Source organism: Syngnathus acus, chromosome 11 (assembly GCF_901709675.1).
Source record: "Syngnathus acus chromosome 11, fSynAcu1.2, whole genome shotgun sequence".
NCBI classification, from domain to species: domain Eukaryota; kingdom Metazoa; phylum Chordata; class Actinopteri; order Syngnathiformes; family Syngnathidae; genus Syngnathus; species Syngnathus acus.
The window spans coordinates 3,538,892-3,558,701 of NC_051096.1; the positions used below are offsets into that span (position 1 = coordinate 3,538,892).

Sequence of the window (19,810 nt, forward strand, 5' to 3'; positions counted from 1 at the left end):
TACCTCAATGACGTTTCCGCAAAAAAAAAAAAAAAAAAAAAGACTATTCCGAGATAGGAACTTGACCGACCGAATCCAACCCAGACAGATGCTTCATGTTTGGAATTAAACGAGATATTAATATGGCAAGGCTGATAGAGTGGTTTCAACCACCGGAGGCAGAATTAAACAGGTTAATTAAAGTCTCCCAATGCATCTTGCCTCCATTTCTATTTCGCAATTCCCCCCCCCCCCCCCCCCATTTACTAATAATTATAATAATCCAAACCTTAGTTAACCTTCAACCACTGTGTGCAGGATTGATGTTGAATATTCAATTTTCTCAGCGATAAAAACATTTATTTATTTTTCTGACGACTATTCAGTGGAATCTATACACACCTTACTTTTCCAGCCTATTTATCATTTTGGCAGTAAAGTTTCAAAGCAAACCGAGAGTTGCGTCGACTGACGTTCCCATGGCGACCGGAGAATTTGACAAATACGGCCGTAAACAACCGACCCGACATCGCTGCATGCGGGTAATGAAATGGAGCGAGCTGACAATTGAACACGGAGATCCGTGCTCCAGCTCCCGTTGAATCATTAATGCGGATCAAGATTGAGCTTCGCAGGCACACTGACAGGTTGCAACCCGGAGTAGCAACCGGGATACGTGAAGGGAAGGGGGAGGGGCACGTTTGTTAATTCCCAGGAATGGGAAATGATGAATTATTGCTTTTACGTCGCCATATTGCACAGTTAATTGAGGAGTGTTTGTTGTTAAGAAAGTAATGTCAGGGAAAGCCTACCAGAACATCTGAACTTTTAATCAGATGCGCTCAAAATTGTGACAAGTGTGTTCGTTCGTGCGTGAGACGGTGCGTGCGTGTGCGGGGAATGAACACGTGGGTGCATCGAGAGGGCGCGTCCGTGGCGGCGTGTGCGCGCACGCATCCAGCGAGTGGCGCTGCTGAATGAAAGAGAGGCAGTCAGCCAGACAGGAGGCAACCAGACAGGTAGCAGCTGTGTGAGCTCCTCCTCCAAACTCTCGCGCAATTTGTGCACCATTTAAAAAAAAAAAAAAAAAAGCACAAGTGGTGGCAAAGTGAAGAAATGCGTCGTCGCGATGGCGTTGGACTTGAACGTAACGTAACTCGGATGCGGTGAACTATTGTGCAAAGTGTCCGACTGGTGGATTATTCCTTTTTTTTTTTTGATTGGCGATGATGACGATGGCTGTGGCGACGTTGTGCCTGAGCGTCCTGACGCTGGTGCTGTCCAACTTGGAGCCGTCCAGGGGCAGCAACCGGCACGCGGTCTACTGGAACAGCTCCAACCTATTGTAAGTGCAGCTCCTTGAAATGATTGTAACACATTGTCTTGCCTGCATGGGCGGGTGCTGCGCTTTGTTTGTCACACTCGTACTCGTTTATTCACACTCTGCAACCTCGAGAGAGAACGTGAATTATTTTTTATTTTTTTTGCGCCCTTCTCCATATGGTGTGCAACCTATGGCGCATGGGCAAATTTATGCCCACAGCATTTTTCAAACATCTTTGCAAACTCTTCTAAAAATCCTTCTAACAACAAATACTTATCTAATAATTACTTGCTTTGTTTCATCAACTTTTACTGTTTCATAACCAAGCAATATTTGTCCATTAAGGTCTGGGCTCGGGCCACTTAGTGTCCCCCGAAGGTCCGATTGACCGCATAGTGGCGAAATCGATGCCTTTTGTCTCATTAGTCCGTCGCTGGTTGTCAAAATGTTTTATGTGCTCTCCTCACACAACCTCAACAAGCCCCCCCCTCCCTTTACTCGGCCCCTCCCGTCTATCTGGCTCCCATCACCGCATCCCGCGTGTCCATTTGTATTCGCCTCCTATCGCCAGCCTCTATCTCATACTTGCTTATTTTCTTGTTTGGGTTGTTTTCTCCCCCGCCTCGTCTCAAGCCAGACGGGCCCGTCCCTCTCAATTCCCCCTTCTTTTAATTTCCTGCTTCTCATTACCAAAAGCTCCATCTGCTGCCCGCCAACCCCCCCCAAACTACTCAGCTGGGACTACAAATACGGCAGATGATTCATATTAAGGATTGGCGGAAAGCTTTTTTGGCGGACCAGCGTTTACGGGTTGTGGGAACTTTTCAAATGAGGAGGAAAATATGTCCCCAAAAGCCAAAGTGATGCTTTGTTGACGATATACCGGTAAATGTAAAGTGGGCGGAGTCATCATCCAATCAGAGCCCGCCTATAAATTCAAATTTTAAAATATAATCAAAATACATAATAATAGTAATAATGAAAAAAAATCTCTAAACAGAAAAAAGTCAATATAAAAAAAAATCTAATGAGATACAAAAAAATGGATACGGGATAAAAAATACCCTCAAATATTCAATCATTCATTTTATCAGTCGATTTTAATTCGCCGTTTAGTAGCATCGAGAATTGATGTTAGCTCGCTTAAGTGATCACGTTGATGAATTCAGGCGAGTGATAGCGACAGCTAAAATAATGCAAAAAGTGACCCAGTTTGCAGGAAAAGCAGACAAATCCTACATCAGGGAACCGGCGTGGCCTTCACCATTTCAAAACGTGCGGCTCCTTTTCCCTTCCGAGATGCAAACTCTTCGGACTTAATGTTTGAGCCTGCGGCGTAGCGCGCCAGCGCGGCGTTAGTGCAGATGGCTTCAGCACAGCTGCAAGAAATGAGATCAGTGCGAAAGCAAGCTGTGCGTGCCAACGTGGTGAAAATGGCTTTTTATGATAACGCGCAGCCGGGAATGACGAAAAGCTGCTTTGACGCGCCGTTGGCGTCGCTGTGTGCTCTTTTGATTTATTTCCGTCACCGAATTTCCACTTTGATGATTCTTGCAGGGTTTTTCTTGGCCCAAAATAAGGCGACGTTGGTACCTAGGTACATATATGGCTTTGGTCCAACTGTAATCGCTTTGATTGGCGCCCAGGTCCGTCACCGGCCAGCTGTTTACAGATGTCGCCGCAAATGGTTGACGGAGGTGGGAAAACACACATCTGCACACACATACACAGACACTAAATCACACACACAGGCAGGCCGGCCATTAAATCATCTCGCATCGGAGGCCATCTGCCAATTAGATGTGGAACATCTTGAGAGCATCTTGGGCCTCGCCTTTTTCCCCACGTGGCATTTCATGACCCCTCGCCAATTTAACCAAACCACATAACTAGCCTGTCAACCTAGCTTAAAGCTAATGCAAAATGTCACAAACGTGCTAACAAAGCTAGCGTTGATTTTTGCTACTGCATCTTATTGAGCAGATGTGACCATCTTCGTGTAGATATTTATGCATGCTGCCCTCTAGTGGCCGAGATGCACACTAGAAGAAGCAATTATGCTATTATTATACATTTTGCTATTTTAGGACATGCCAAATCTTTCGCGACGTGTTGTCCTACTTGCCAAGTGTTTTTCTGCTGCGTGGGCTCATCGAGACATCGGTTCCCTGCCAGAAAAAGAACGTTCAATATCTCAGCACGGCGGCTGACGTAGAAAGAGGTAAAGTGCACGGGCAGCTTGTTTTTGTTTCTGAATGGTCTGGTCTAGGCAGGGATGAGTTGATCCGTGCTAATGCGGACACGGGGCCGGCTTATTCGTGTGCACCGGTACCCCGAGACAAAAGCGCAGAGCACACTTGGCTACCTGATTACATCGGTCCACCTGCAGCTCGGCCTCTTTTGTTCCCCCCGGTGTTCATTGGAGCGCGCCGCATCACTCAGCGAGGGCTACGCATTCAAGAGCAAGCGGAATTGCACTGATTGAATATTGTAAAGCGAGCTCCTTTTTCTTTGGATTTTTAAATTGAATTCTCCCTCGTCGGGATTACATTCCGCACTGTAACCTGATTAATGTCGGGGTGTTCTTGTTCTTCTTGGAGGTTTCATCTGGCTTGTTTGTGTGGCTGCAAAGCCTTTTGTAACCGAGTTTGGAATGAGGACAAAAGCTCATCTGGCGAAATGGGAAGGTTTTTGCAAAAGAACCATCCATCCATCCATCCATTTTCTGAACCGCTTAGTCCCCACGGGGGTCGCGGGAGCGCTGGAGCCTATCCCAGCCGTCATCGGGCAGTAGGCGGGGGACACCCTGAACCGGTTGCCAGCCAATCGCAGGGCAGCAAAAGAACCATTCTTACTGAATTCTGTGTTCTTTCAAAGGCCAAGGATTTGATCATGGAAATTCAGTTGAATCGCCATCCCCAGTTTTCTTTTGGGGCGCGGTAAAAGCATCAATAACGATTTACATGGATCGCAACGTTGTAAAAGGATAAGCGAATAAGCGTAAGTGCACGGCCCAACAAAAAAACAAAAAAAAAACACAACAAGGTTGCTTTGTGAGCCGGGATCGATGGAAGCGCATGATGTCCAAATGACGTTTTAATTTGATTCCGTCCAAAATACCGCCGGCTTCGCCCCCGCATAATTATCGCCTTAGCTACAGCATGTGCAAATTGTTTTAATGCACCGCCAAAAAATAAATATTCCTCATGAATTCTGACTCAATGACCAAATATGGGCACGTGCAGGAAAACTTTTGTTCTAGTCACAAGGGCGACTTCTGGCGTGCAGTAATTAGCTCGTATTTTATTATAATTGAGATCCCGCTTCAGTTGAAGATGGAATGATATGAAAGCGCAAGCCACAAATGACAGAGAATAAATCTTTTTTTTCTTTTTTTAATCTTTTATTTATTTATTTTCACAGTAGGCAATGCAGCACGACCTGGGCCGGGGCTGTTAGGAGTCCAGGAGCGTGGCGAGGACAATATTTCATCCAGCCCGAGGTTGTTGTTTATGGCGGTAAAAGCAAGTGTGACACACAAGATAGATTCCTCGTGTGAAAATTGCTCAAATACCCGCTGGTGTTGTTTCCACGGACGGAGCCTCTGGTGCCATTAAAGTACACATAGTAACACATCATTTCAACACAAAGATTGTAGATAATCTAATTGAAAAGCGGAAACTATACACATGCTCGTCGCATCAACAACGCCGCAAAGACACCCGAACGCATCATTTGATTGTTCCACCCTTGCCCAAAAGGCATATTGATTAAAGTTTTGATTAGCCAGTCTGCTTCCGTGCACTCTTAAAGACAACTAATCAAGCTAATTAGTGTCTTTATGAGTTCTAATTAAGGAGGGCCGTGTCCGTATCGTCCGAGGCGGTCCGTTTCCGTCTGGCTAGTGAGGCCCTGTGGACGCGCATGGTGGTCCGCTTCATTGGTATTCGTTTACCCGCTCGTAATTCCCCTGCCGGACTTTCCCCATGCTGACTTGACAGAGCGGGTTAAACGGTGGGGGGAGTTCTCCATCACGACCAGATATCCAGTCCAATTAAGTCTAGATTTAATCAGAGCGCTGAATATGCAATCCGATGAGGTCGGCGGTGGACGGCCCGACGGCGACGTGCCGCGCCATCGCGATCCACCGCTATTCCTCCCAAACGTTTTTTCTTGCCCATCTTACGGTTTCACATCTTCTTCGTGGCCTGCAAGCAAAACGCAAACGGGTTCAACCTTGGCCGAGGTTCTGCTACTTATTGACACGGGCATAACGTGATTGCAAGTCATTGACATGCAAAGCGCTTGTGCAAGCACAGAAAGATCAGGAACCGAAAAAGTCCACAGAGACACTATTTGTTAATTACACTGCAAAACGATTTTTTTTTGCCCCTTTCTTACTATTAGCATTTGTGCACCGTCCCATCTCCCGGGATGAGTGTCATTCGGTCTTCTTCCGTCTCTGATCAGTCCACTTTAATTGGCTCTTGAGCTGGGAGAGAGGCTCTCCCTCGCTTGTTATTTCCAGGTGTAAATGAGAGCAGCCAAAAGAAAGGTTCACCCAGGAGAGCAAATCTCACACACACACTGAGGCAGAGTTTGGAGTGAGCGGTCAGATGCTTTTTGCAGGTCGTTACGAAAAGTGCTTGAGCGAATATCCTTATTTTAATTAAGTTGCGATTTTGTGTGAATAGTGTGTTTTTTTTTGAGGGTCTCTTAAAAAAAGTGCTAAAGTGCTATCTGGAAACAAAACTCGCTCCGTCGCTTTTCTGAGAGCCTCCACTCTATTCTCCTATCTTGCGTCCTTTTGTATTTGCAGAGACAAACAAACAGGAAATTGTGTTCATTTGTATGCAAATGCCTGTGTTTGTCCCCCAGGCCGAAGCTCGGAATTAAAAGTTTTAGCGTCCCATTAATTCCCAATTACGAGGCTCGATACCGACGTGGCGGGTGTCTGTCTGTCTCCCCGCCGTCCAAACCGCGTCCTAGGCCCGTTTACATCACCATCTGCCAAACCCGAGTTGGAATTTGGGTGTAATCGGGTCCGCTAATTCGCAGATTGATCATGTGCGGCCTTTCCGCCACCCATCTTAATTATCCGAGATTTTTACATTGATTGATAACGGAGGATACTTCAGGAGACATGTGCAGTGGAGTGTTTTTTTTTTTTTTTTGAGTGACAGCTCGAAGCGAAGGCCGACTTATCTCCCATCTCGTTAAAATGTGCGTCAAAACGCACGACCTCGTCGATGACGTGCGGCCGCATGCTGACGGTCGAGCTAGTATGACAAATTAGCGGGCCGCGCTGTCAAAACTGATTTGTGTCGAGGACCTTGTCTTCATCATTTTGCTGATCTGGCACTAACGGGAGATTAATTCAGTCCTTTCCAAAAGCTATCGACTGGAATGTTTGTTAGTGATATCACACCTATGGAAGATCGATGTTATAAAAATTAATAATTCATTTGGTCGGAGACGTCATTGAAATAATGATTAGAATGAAATTGAGCTTCTCTCGCATTAAGGCTTTGCCGCGTTTGTTTTTCAGCACACCAACAAAAACACATATGCGCCACTTATTTCATTGTTACGTACAATTGGCAATCACGCTCCGCTCAAATCACACTGATTGCAAAAGCGCCATTAAAGAAAGGGAGGGGAAGAAAAATGCCAATAAACACATTCCATTTTTTTTATCATGTTAGAAACCCTTTCAAGTACAACCTGCTTGTTTTTCTTTCAACGTTCCATTCAATCAATGATTCAGGAAAATACATTTCTATACCAACATATTTGTGCTTGTAAACATAGTTTAGTACGTCTGCGCCATATACACAGCTTTTATACGAATTCCTTGTTCCGAATGTTTTTAATGGGCAAGGTGAATTGTGCAGGCAGAGCAAAAATGACTGCGGGGGTGACGTGCCACATACCGGGCGGCCCTTAATTATCCCATTAGAATTCAACTGTCGTGCTTAAAGGTGAAAAAGAAAGTGAGAAGAAATCTACAGTAGTCGCTGTTCTTGCTGGAAGTAAATACATAAAAGGTTGGATCGATAAGTAAGAGCAAAGAACTGTCTGCTATCGCTTGTTCAAGTTCTTAAAAGCTTGACGGTAGATTTCAAGCAAAATGGCAGGACATCATCATTTATTTTTTGCATTCCGTTTGAGAGTTTATCGAATCCCTTCGTGCTGGCGAGCCGGTGAAGGTCAGCAGGAGCCGCTGCGTGGGATCCGGCAACAGCCGTCATATCCACTTGGAAACACCCCGGCGATACATGGCGAGGATTAGTGAGACACAAATACACCCTGTGAGAAATCATCCCAGACGCCCAGGCACATATAGGCAGCAGTGGGGACTTTTTATTTACCAGTAATTGCGTTTTTTTTTTTTCCTTGCCGAAAATAAATAAAGTGACATGTTCCTCAGGAAGTTGAAGGCGGCGGTGGCGGGGGAGAGGCGACAGGAACGCGTTGTCAGGCTGGCGCGCTTGTGTGACAGCTTATAGGCCGATCTGCGCCGAACATGTCTGTCACGCTAAGCTTCACCTGGCCGTTATTGACTAAGATGCTCGAAACATCAAACCGTATTTTTTGGGCCATCGGAACAACAAGCGTATTTGAAAACTCAGCGTCAACACGTCAGGATGACATTACAGTAAATAAATGTTGCCCTAACTGCTTGTGACTCAAAATGTCCATCTGCCCTTATTTTGTGAACACGCCGCCTCTTTTAATTTGAAACGCCAAAAAGCAGCAAAGCTAGTTTTTTTTCGCTGAAACAGCCTTAATTGCCACAAGATGGCGCCAAAGCACTATCATATAGGAAGGTAGTAACTGTTATAGAGGAAATATGCAAACGGAGAGTATTTTGACTGGCAATATTTGTATGAATGGAGTAATTATTTCTGCCGCTCATTGTTTCCAAATGGCCGCAATGCAATCTGGCCATAATGCCAGGTATCCAGTGCACCTGGCAACCAGATAAGGACGAGGAAAAAACCCAAATTGGACTTGTTTTAAGCAAGAGGGGGCTTGACATGAAAAATGATGGATTATTCATTGAAAAGGCCACAATTAGCATATTAAGTGAGTTGTTCTCAATTCGAGAATTAGCGGCTGCTGTGAGCGAAATAGAGAGGAAGTGACCCGGGAGCTAGCGTTTGCTAATCCTTCCGCCGTGTCGCGCGTCAGGCTGGGCTAATCCTCGATAGCATCTCTTATTGATCACTGATGCTACGATGGAGCGACAGCAAATGTTACGCAAGCAGCAATTAAAAAGGCTGAAAAGATTTTTTTTTTTTTTTTACCCATCATCCCCTGCACTGTCCACGCATCGGAAATAGAGTGGTGCTGATTCCCATTTGCATTGAGCAGCTTCTAATTGAACCGTTGCACCGGGCTAATTGATCACTTGCTGTAAGTGTAATTGAAACCATTTGAGACGTTCTGCTCCAATCCGATACACCTCGCTCTCCCCCCTCCCTCCCTTTCTCGGTTGCGCTCGACTGCTCCAGCTGTGTATTGACTGTTGACTAGCAGTCGGCGTTGAAGCGACGTGGGTGTAATGGAGGGCGTTGGCCCTCTGAACTGCCCTCTGTAATAAACTCGGACGGAGGCGAGCGCCGTGTGGAAGCTTTTCCAACCCAGTTTGCGATGATGCTTTTGTTTAGATTTGCTAAGTGAGGGGCCGTTTAAGCGTTACCCTTAAAAGTCAGGAGGTGATGGATTGACACGTACACGTTTCAAGTCGTCATGACGATCACCATCCTGCCTCCTCCACGCGCCATTGCCATGGCAACCGTAATGCTATCAGTAATACACTGGACCGGCATCTTCATCCTCCTCTTCCTCTTGTTGCTCCCTTAAGGAGGTCTTGCAGCAATGTGCAGTGGAGTGTGGCAGACCCCCCCTGGTGGCTGTAGACCATCAGGGTCAATGTAGGGTCCAGAAAGACCACCAAAAACAAAACAGAGACCGAAGAGATGAGGTTAGCTGAGGCGTTCTGCCGGAAACATCGGTAATAGCTTGACCATGCTCCACCGCGCCATTTCATTCAGTTAAGCGAGATTTGTTTAGTTTTTGATGCTTTCCAGTCGGCTCATTTGTCAAACGCTGGACTGGAAGAAATAAAAACGCTTTCTTCGCTATCGGAGTGGAGATGACAATCGGAGTCTGCTGTTTTTAAATGCGGGGATGTTCATTTGTATGAAAATGCCAGACTTCAAATACAAAACTTCTTCGCTATGCATCGTAAATAACAAGGTCAAGCAGACTTCTTGGATGTCGAGGACGGATGACGGCGTGATTGAATGGAGAGATATAAAGTGGAAAACAAAATAAAAGATCATATTTGGAGAAAGTGACAAAAAGGGCCACTGACAGTGACGGTGATAGAAAGCAGGAGGGGAGGGGGAGGAGGGAGGGGGGTGTTGTTTTAAGATCAGTATGGATGAGTGCCTTTTTGCTTCCCGTGGGAGGCGGCCCGTCGGATCGCTGTGCCTGTCACTCGAGCGGCTTGTGCTGAGTCGGCGATGTGTGTCTCAGGTAGCTCATCTGAGAGTGCAGGTAATTAACTTAAAAACGAAGCAACAGCGTTTCTTATCAATGATTGAGTCATCTTTCATATCATACATTATAATGATTATTTTTCAACATTATGCAAATTTGATCCACATTTCGGATAATAAATCTTAAATTCCACATGTAAAGTCCGATAAATGGTATTAAATGGCAAACCTTCCGGGGTGTCTCCATCGGGGCAAAGTTCGGGTTGTTTTTGCAGCTCGACTGACTGCACACCTTCCGCCTGAGCGTGTCGAGCCGGCGCAGCGTGAAGGTTATCGGGCCGGGCCGCTGGAGGTGCCGGCGCGTAGATGGAGGCTCCCCGCAGGTTAGCCGCCACCTTCTGCGCTTCCCAGCAGGAAGCGGTCAAAGTGCCTTCCTCCCATGTCAACCCACGGCCGTCTTCCAGCGACTAAAAGCCGCCGGCGTCTCCACTTCACCCCCCACCACCGCAATGTCACCTTCCCCTCTGCCCCCCCCCAACCTTTCTTACTTGTCATTTTTCATCACGCCGTCCATGTTTGCTAATCTGCCCCCCCCTTTCGCAATTCATCATCTCCACTTCTTCTTCTGAAGGTTACCGAGCGGCCGATAGACGCCACGAAACGAGGGGGAAGGGAGACAATCATAAAGGCCGACAGGGAGGGTAGACTGGGGGGGGTTATCCTCTTATCTCTCGGTCCGTCTTTCCCTCACTTTCTTTTTTCATTTGCAATCTCTAAATCGCCCTTTCTTCTCCTCTTCTTATTCCCGCCGTCTCCTGGCTGTCATTGCTGGTCATCAATGAGCAACGTGTGTGTGTTGAACATGTGACACCTGTTAGCTTGCGCAAATGTAGCATTTAAGATAATAATAATAATCTTAAATGTGCCAACTACTGCCAATGAGACCTTGATATTCATTATTTTTGTAGTATCGGTGCTTGGTATCAGCAGACTCTGCGGTACTTTTAAGCATTCTTTCATTCCACGTGAATGGCATTTAAATTAATTTTCGATTGAAACTCAAGAGTCATCTCTGTATTGACAAGATGGCGGCGGCGGCCGCTCCACCAAAGGTCACATTTGGAATGCGGAGGCTACCTGAGGCCAATCACGGCTTTTGTGCGCCAGCGCGTCTCTCCTTAATTCTAATCAGCAGCTCTCAGTCATTACTATTCCACCTGCACCCCCGCCGGCAGACTGCACAAACGGCTACGCTTTGCACTAAAGTTTTGCTGGAAAACCTTGAAGGCCACGGCCGTTTCACACAACATTGCCCCCCCCTAGCTTAACCCGTATCGGCGTATTGAGCAAGCAAATCAGGGCGCTTTCAATACGGCCCCACCTTGAGCAGCTCAACTCCCTTTGTAGCCACCTGTGTTTGCATTATGCATCTTCTCCGAGTAATCTCCGCTCTCATCTTTCAATTTCCCTCCCTGGCTTTTCCACGTTTTGGCTCGAGTCTTATCTGGCTGCCTTAATATTCCTTCATCTGGATTTTTTTTTTCCCGCCCCTTTGGACATTTCAGCTCTATCTTCCTTCTTGGCAAGTTCCTGGCTGAAATTGAGCTGAGCCACGCCAAATCTTAAGCAACCCGATATAAACTTGTAACGAGGTTATATGGTGGATATAAAAAGTCTACACACCCCTTGTTCAAACGCCAGGTTTTTGTGATGAAAATGATGACCAAGATAAATAATTTCAAAAATATTTCCTACCTTTATAGTCACTTACAAAGTGAAGTAAAAATAAACAACGGAAATCGTGTGGTTGCATAAGTGTGCACACCCTCTTCTGACTCCAAATTGGCCATGCAACGCTGGCTCCCCTTTTCATCCAGACAGCCGCAGTCTTGACAACGTGAGGTGATTAACGCGGATTAACAAAGCCAAGCGGTCTCCTTTTGATTCCGTCAGCGTGCGTCTGCAACTTTTCTACCCGCCTGAGAAAGTTCAAGAGGTGTCAACGTGTTCGAGTGGATCCTATTGATGTACTGTGCTTATCAAAATGGTTTTGAAAGTGAACATCCGCTGTCATAAACTGAAGACTCTTTTGATACCGGCGAGCTCTCCATGTTTGACTAAACAAATGTTCCTGTCCGGTGCTGTCATTAATGTGACATTTCATCTCAATCAAAAAAAACAAAATGTCTGTGACAAGGCTTTGCATTTTGTGTGTACGTGTGCTTGTAAGTACACAAGATGGCAAATTTGACAAGTTGCCTTTTACATTTGGGATGGATGTAATGTAAATACACACAAGCTGTATTTGTCCACTCGGTAAACAAACACAGTGCAGCTCAGTCTCTTGGTCGCAGCTTTGCTTTAGTGAGTTTGAAGCAAAATATGGATTTTTAAACATGAGTCAACTTGTTGAGGTTGCATCTTGTAGATATGCTTCACAAAATGAAATAAAAAAAAAAAAGATTGTTGGTTCAGAGGAAGTGTCGTGCTTGTGAGCGCGGCCGTCTGTCGGCGTCGGCAGATGGAGTTTGTAGCCTGCTTGTTAACACGAGCTTCCTTCCATCCTTGAGTCAATCTGGCCTCAGCCTGCTCTGTATTCCGAAGACTCGCTCGTCCGCCTTGCATCAAATCTTCTCTCCATCTCCCGGCTTGCCCCCAAACATGAGAACGGGATGATTTCTCCTGAAGGCAAAGCTTGGCGTCTCTAGTTACAAGCCCACTCTAGTTGTCAGTGGCTCATCCTTTTTCGTTTTCCACTTCCTGTCTCATTCAGCGTGAATGCGTTTCCGCCCCCGGATGCTATCTGAGGCGATACAGTGTGTACCGTACACTTTTGCACGATGAGAGCGAGCGGTGAGTAAGCGCCTGGGGGTGGCAAACATCCAGGTGATCTGCAAAGGCACGCGAGGCAACCTTGAGCCGTGGCCGGTCAATTATTCAGAAGAAAAAGGCCTCCATTGTAGCCTGGCCCCGCCCCCCGGCGCTTAGTGCTGCCTCCGCATCCCAGCAACTCCCACCATCTCCCATGTGGGCCCCTTATCAGTGCTCCCTGGCGCAACGTGTAAATAATTACTCCATGACCACGGGCGTGTTTGCGCAAAGGCGACAGCAGAAGAAAAATTGGAAAAGGATGATGGGTTATTTTAAAAAAAAAAGCCTTTAATTATTGATGCGGGCCATACCTAGGACGTCTTGGCATGTCGATGTGTGTGTGGTGGTGTGTTTGGGTTTTTACTTCATTTTTCTTGAATAATTAATTTGTTGATCATATATATATATACATATATATATATATATATATATATATGTGTATATGTATGTATGAATATCGTTGTGTTGCTAACCAAAACAGCAGCACCTACCAAGACACTTAAAGAATGAAAGCGTGCCGAGTTGTACCTCCATTTCGCCTCTTGGTGACAAGCTACGGTTGGAATGAGTTGATGAGCTTCATTGAGACAAAAGTAGTGCATTGCCGCCATCATTTTCACTTCATTCCAGCTCACAAGTGTTAATTGCGTTTATGAATTACGTTAGCAACTTGCATGCTTGTAACATGATCAACTCGTATTGGATCTTTTTTTTTTTTCTACACAATGTACGGCAGTCAGTTGTGTGTTTCTGTCGGAGCCCTGTTGTAGCCGCGCACGCGTGCACACGTGCACACGCGAGTGGAAGATGGCACAGATAGCGTTGCATAATGTATGCGGCTTGTGAGGTGTCTGCTGAAGAAGCTTGACTTGCTGATGCAGAAAGAGTCTCCACTGCTTCTTGCACTCTCGCTAACTCACTGTACGCTCTCCAAAAATCATAAACGAGGGCAATCATGTCAAGTGCACCCCCAGAATAATCATGGTAGCTTCCACAACTAGACAAAAGCTGATCCTCGCAACAAGACGCCCCCCCCCCACCCCCCCTCCTAAAGCCAACAAGCTAAGATATTCCCTCATCTCATTACCCATCAGGATACACACGCATACACAGAATCCGTTCTGCGAGTCCCGGCTGATTGAGTTAGTTCCACAATTAAGCGGCCGTTTTACAGCGTTTCGATCGGGAGCGCCAGAGCCGAGCTGGGGTGGAGTAGAAGTGCTGAGGCAAGTCTGGCTCCAACCCCCCCGGCAGCCAATACGAGGCCGGCGGGGGTCATCCGTCGCTTTGTTCCATAACACTAACAACCCCCCCCCCCCCTCGGTGAAATTGAGGAACATTATCTTTTATGTATTTACCTATTCCACCTTGTCGATTAACCCGGCAGGTTTTAGTGGGAAATCGTACAAAAACCTAACGCTGCCAAGATGCGCATGTTAGGAAATCAAAGTCGTAACATTTTGAAAATTGTCTGAATATTACGATGTTGTAAATTCACAGCAAAGTCGTAAAATAAGAAAAAATTACATGAGGTCAAAGGGCAGTTGTACGAAGTAAAACACTTTCATGAGAATTGTCATAGAAGTTTGTTCCCCCGCCTGCCTTTGTTTGTGATGTTCTGAATGAATGACTGGTAAAAAGAAAAACAAAAAAAAGCAGCTTTTCACGCTCTGATGGGAAAGATGATCAGGATCAAGGTATGAAAATTTTCCTTCCTCATTTTCTAATTAAATAGCCCCGTCTCTCGAGGATTCCACTAATAACATGGTTACGCTTGTGTAACTCTGTGCTTGTGTGTGCGCGGGTGTCTAGGAAGTAGAGATGAGCGCTGATTGTTTCCTCCTTTGTGTAAAAAAAAATAAATAAAAAAAAGTGAGGGAGGCAGGCGATCCCTACATAAGCACCACAGCAGCACAATACTCCCATCTGCTGGTACGTTGTAGTATTGCACCTCTGGGCCCTCTGGGCATGACTATGCACTTCCCAAATGCTGTGAAGGTTATACAACACTCATCTTTATTATTAGATTTTATTTTTTTGCTTTTTTGTTTGTGAGCTGCTCTTCCTTTCAGATTTTTTTTTAACAATTTGTGTTTTTTTTCCCCCCAGGTTGCGGCGGGAGGGCTACACAGTGCAGGTAAGCGTCAACGACTACTTGGACATCTACTGCCCGCATTACAACACCAGCCTGCGGGGGACGCTGGAGCGCAGCGTGGCCGAGCAATACATCCTGTACATGGTCAGCTACCGCGGCTACCTCACCTGCGACCCGCGGCTGGGCTCCAAGCGCTGGGAGTGCAACCGGCCGCACGCGCCGCACGCGCCCATCAAGTTCTCCGAGAAGTTCCAGCGCTACAGCGCCTTCTCGCTGGGCTACGAATTCACCGTGGGACAAGAATACTTCTACATATGTCAGTCTGCATATACATGATAAAGTGGGCGGGGTTAACAACAGCAATACAGTGATCCCTCGCTACTTCGCGTTTCGTTTATCGCGGCTTCACTACATCGCGGATTTTTTTTTCCAAATTAAAAAAAACATTTAAAAGTCAAAATAAAACTTCTAAACATGTGTCTAACCTTTAGGACAATGTAGTATTGCTCCAAATGTTCGTTTACATTCCTTTAGAAGTCCGTTTTTGCGTGTTAGCATGAACGCGAATTAGCATCTTTCCGCTAACTCGTTAGCCTGCCCAGTACTTCTTGTTGGTGACCGTACTTTGTGGGGTTCACTTATCGCGGGTGGTTTTTGGAACCAATTATCCGCGATGAACGAGGGATTACTGTAGTGGGATACTCCTGTGAAGATTTGAAAACGGTGTCATTATTGTTTGTGCAAATCCATCCTCTATTTTTCTGACACTCATTGTCTACCTGCTCTTAAGCCACGCCCACTCATCACCACCATGGCCATAGCTGCTTGAGGATGAGGGTCTACGTTTGCTGCTCTACCGGTGAGAAAATAGCACCAACATCGCCTACTTGTCGGCCATTTTGGTACCTCCAGGAGCAGGAGATCATTTGTGTTTTGACGCAGCTGTTTTGGTCCAATCACGTTTCTGAATTTCTCAAATGATCCCCAATCGAGTATTAGTTCGACCGCTTAAGGTTTTGATTGGCTGTCGCTTTTATCTCAGTGTCTCATTCGGACGACGACTCCAGCCAGACGGCCAGCGCCTACACGGTGAGGCCGAGCATCAAAATACACAACATTGGTGAGTCACTTGCCATACATTGAAATATTTTTTCTTTTTATAGCTATATAAATATCCGAATGTTTCATCTGTGGTTGTCATCTCTATAATAAAACTCACCCTCGACTGTGTGAGACGTTCATGTCATAACAAGCTTTCCAACACGAGGTCAAAGTCGGGTTCGACTTTACAAAGCGCCAGACGAACATGCGACGTTGAACTCCCCCGGGCGAGATCAGACACATCAGTCGATAGGCGAGAAGGGGGCTGTCCGCTTGGATAAATCCCGCCGTGGACTCCCGGCGAGGCGTAAAACAATGTGTCGCCTTGCTTGGATGCATTAGCTTGAGCGCTCAGGGAGGGGAGCCGAGGACTATTTGACAAATCAATAGCACACCAACAGGACGTTAAGCTTCACAGTGGTCAGGGAGAGCAAGGTTTTTTAAAATCATCATATTTATTCCATGACTTTGCGATTTGTATTTTGTTAGCTTAATGCTAGCAAACAATACAAAACGCCATACTGAGTCATAAATTCTTTATCATCTGCAAAGAATCCCTATTTCTGCAGTTTTCTATACGTTTAGTTTACTGCCTCCTGGTGGCCAAAACGTACATGCCAGAAATAGCAGCATAGAATTAATTGCAGTCATTGCTGACAGCCATTTTGAGTATTTCCTGTGTGTAAGTGTTTTCTTAAAGACATTTTACGAGCGCCCTAACCTTTCTTTAGCCTTGACTGCATGTTCCGGCCCACTAACATTTACAGCGTGGAGTCTGTGCAGCATCAATCTGACCATTCATGTCTCCTCTCAGACCCAACTGGCATGTTTTAGGATTTTTGGGGGAAACCGGCTTACGCAGAGAAAACACCGCACGGGGCGTAGGCGGGCGAACACGCGCGGGCGCAGCCTTAAAGCGATTGCGCTGAACCGCCTCGCCGCCGCCACTGTGACGCGCTAAGGGCCCGACAGCAGCGTCGCGTCGGGCTGTGACTGAATTCCCCGCCGCCGCATTTTTGTGGGGGCCGCAATAAGCGGATCACTCATTCATATGCAAAGACAACTTACAGGCGCACCAAAATAGACGTTGGCAGCTTGCGGGCCTCACGGGTGACAAGAACAGGGTTTGCTTTGACGACTGAAAAGGTCAAATGGTTGCCAAAAAAACACAAAAGCCTAAGGTCTTTTTTTTTCTTCAAAGAAAACATAAAAAGGTCAACATTAAAATGCCTCATGACTTCTCAGTGAAGAGTTTAAAGAAGCAGGTTTGTGCTGCTTGATTAACAAGTCCGAAAGCGCCACGACGACCATTTGCGTGTTAAAATCACCTCACGTTTGTCTCTTTTCTCGACTGACCTCGTGGATGTAATACGACGCCGGCGTAATGAGCGCCGAATAACCCAAGATGTCCTCTCGCAGCTCTTTTGGCCCGCGGCTAATGTTCTCGTCGGCTCTAATCAATGCCTAGTCCGTGCTAATTCGTCCTGATTGAACACACACATACACACACTTAGGACAAAAACATAATTAGAATTAAAAAAAAAAAACACATTGGCAAGATTAGCAACACGCTAATGATAATTGGCGCTTTGTTGATGATTGCATCATATCTGTGAATCACCATTTGTGTGCGGCACTGAATAACGTCGCACTCATCTTTTTTGCTTTCCCTCCATTTATTTATTTACTTTTAACTCCAGATGAGTTTAACCCCGAAGTCCCCAAGTTGGAGAAGAGCGTGAGCGGCAGCAGCCCGTCGCGTGACCGACTCCTGCTTACCGTGGCCGCCATGCTGCTCGCCAACACCGACCTGCTGTCATAGCGAGACGGGGCGGGATGGCGGATGCACGCCGTGAAATCCAAATGAACAGAAAAATACCCCCCCTCCCTCCCTCCTCCATCTGTTGTGGTCACGTGACGTTTCAAGCAACACGGAGACCCGCCTTAGCATCTTTAGACTCGCTCCTGGGAGGATTAACGGGACGGTGCCGGATGCAGACGATTCTTGCACTGGGATGGATTAAGTACTGTATGTTTACATTTCTATGGAATAGTTCCGGATGCAGACTACAACTTGGACAAAAATATGCTAGCTAGCATCAAGATGTCTTAAGAATGTTTTGGAAGGGTGCCGGATGTGGACGGGAATGGTGCCGGATGTAGACAATGCTAGCATGGGGTATGGAAATCATTGTAATGGAAAAAAAAAAAAAGTCGACTTTGTTAGAGGATAGCGAGCGCTGACGTGAGACCTTTTTGCCTGTTTCCTGCCTTCACAACTCAAGAACACTTTGGATAATGGCCCTTGCGTAGCTGTGGTGCAGTAGATGTGCTTAAAAATGTTTTGGGTCGCAGAAGAGTCTTTTACGATTGTCCACCTTGTTTATTGTCCCTAGACCCCCCCAGCTCAAGACCACCAAGTCCACACTCCACCCCAATCCTGCCTACAAAGAAGTTAGAAGAGCTACATTCAGTGTGGCCCTGTAAGCCTCCACTTTGTAGCCGCCTAAGAGATGCTCGGCCAATCAGCCCGCTTGGTGGCTAGTTGCCATGGAAACCAGCCCATCATCCAGCCTGAGGAGATTTGACTTAATATTGACTTTGACTGTCAAAATAAAGCTTCAGATGTTGTGTGAATGTGCAGAAATTATGAGGGGGTGGGGGCTCTTTTTTTAAACATCTGAATTTATTTAACATGTATTATTTATTTTTATTTATTTTGCATTGAGCTACTGTGCCATTTTCTCAACTTGTGGGGATTTTTACTGCGCAGGCATCATCATTGTGCACTGGGTGCGTGCGTCCACGCTTTTTCCAGTTTTGTGGCACTTAGAAAATTGTTAAGGAGTTGTTTGTAGGATCTTAATATGCAAACAAAAGAATGTGCTCTTATTGATGGAGTGGGGAGGTATCAAAAGCATTTACTAATGTTTAAATACAACCGCCAGAAATGTGTTTACTTTGAATGACTCTAAAAAAAAAAATCTGTAAATGGATCAAGGAATGAGCAAAACAATGACAATTAAAGTCATTTTGCAAATGTGCTTCAATTGAAGTTTTACTGCAAGTTTTTTTATGCCTCTTTTTCTGTGTTGCAGTTCGTGCGTCCGAGCCACGACAGAGAAAAATGACGTAAAAAAAAAAGTGTGTCAAGAAGGTAGAAGGATTTATGGCGTGCTGCCATATCGATCTTTTCCCAGCTTCGTATGACTTGGCACTAGATCGCGTTCGTGCACGCGGCGTGATTCACACTTGACGAGGCCCGCTGACAACAATGTCAGTTTGATTGCTCCAGATTCCCACTTCACGGTTATTCCCCGACTTGATCCCGTCTGCCAGTTTGGACTTGTTTGACAACTCCAGCGTCAAGTTGTTTCTTTTTTTGCTGGAAGTCAAGTCTTGATTTAAACAATAAACAATGCGAGTCTGCTCTCATTTAGGGCGTCATTAAGTGTGAGAGGGGGCCCATCTGCGAAGAAGAATTCCCCGAGCACCGATGGAAGCGTCTGGTCCCCGACAATGCAACCAGATGGCCCGCTTGTAAAAAGGAAATGTTCCCTGCTTTCATCAACGAAGAGACCTTCAGGTGCCCCCGGAAAAAAATAGTTGACATGTCTCTGTTACAGTAAATCTGACATATAACCCTAATAATGTTGTTTATAGCTCTCAAGAACCTCCATCATGATCCGTAGCCCCGCCCCCTTCGCAAGTTGTCAATCATTGATGAAGGTGAGTCAAACAACCAGACCGATTAAATGAGCAAAAAGTTGAAAAAAAAAATCCAAGCTCTGTTGGGTGACCTTCTGTTCCAGGCGGCTTTCCATTCCGGTGACTCCTCCAGTATATTTCGATCGCACACTGAAATTGATGTCTCACTTCAATTGTCCCACCATGCTTTTTATGATGAGATGCATTTTCACGGGACGACAG

General features: G+C 46.0%; 1 protein-coding gene across 1 annotated transcript; it reads left to right on the top strand.

The window, feature by feature from the left end:
* The first annotated feature begins 919 nt into the window (after positions 1-919).
* efna3a (ephrin-A3a) lies at positions 920-18,930 on the top strand. Its single transcript, XM_037264444.1, has 5 exons — positions 920-1,324; positions 14,794-15,095; positions 15,570-15,638; positions 15,822-15,899; positions 17,581-18,930. The coding sequence occupies exons 1-5, from the start codon at positions 1,206-1,208 to the stop codon at positions 17,700-17,702; spliced, it is 690 nt and encodes a 229-aa protein (XP_037120339.1). The 5' UTR covers positions 920-1,205; the 3' UTR covers positions 17,703-18,930.
* The last annotated feature ends 880 nt before the right edge of the window (positions 18,931-19,810 follow it).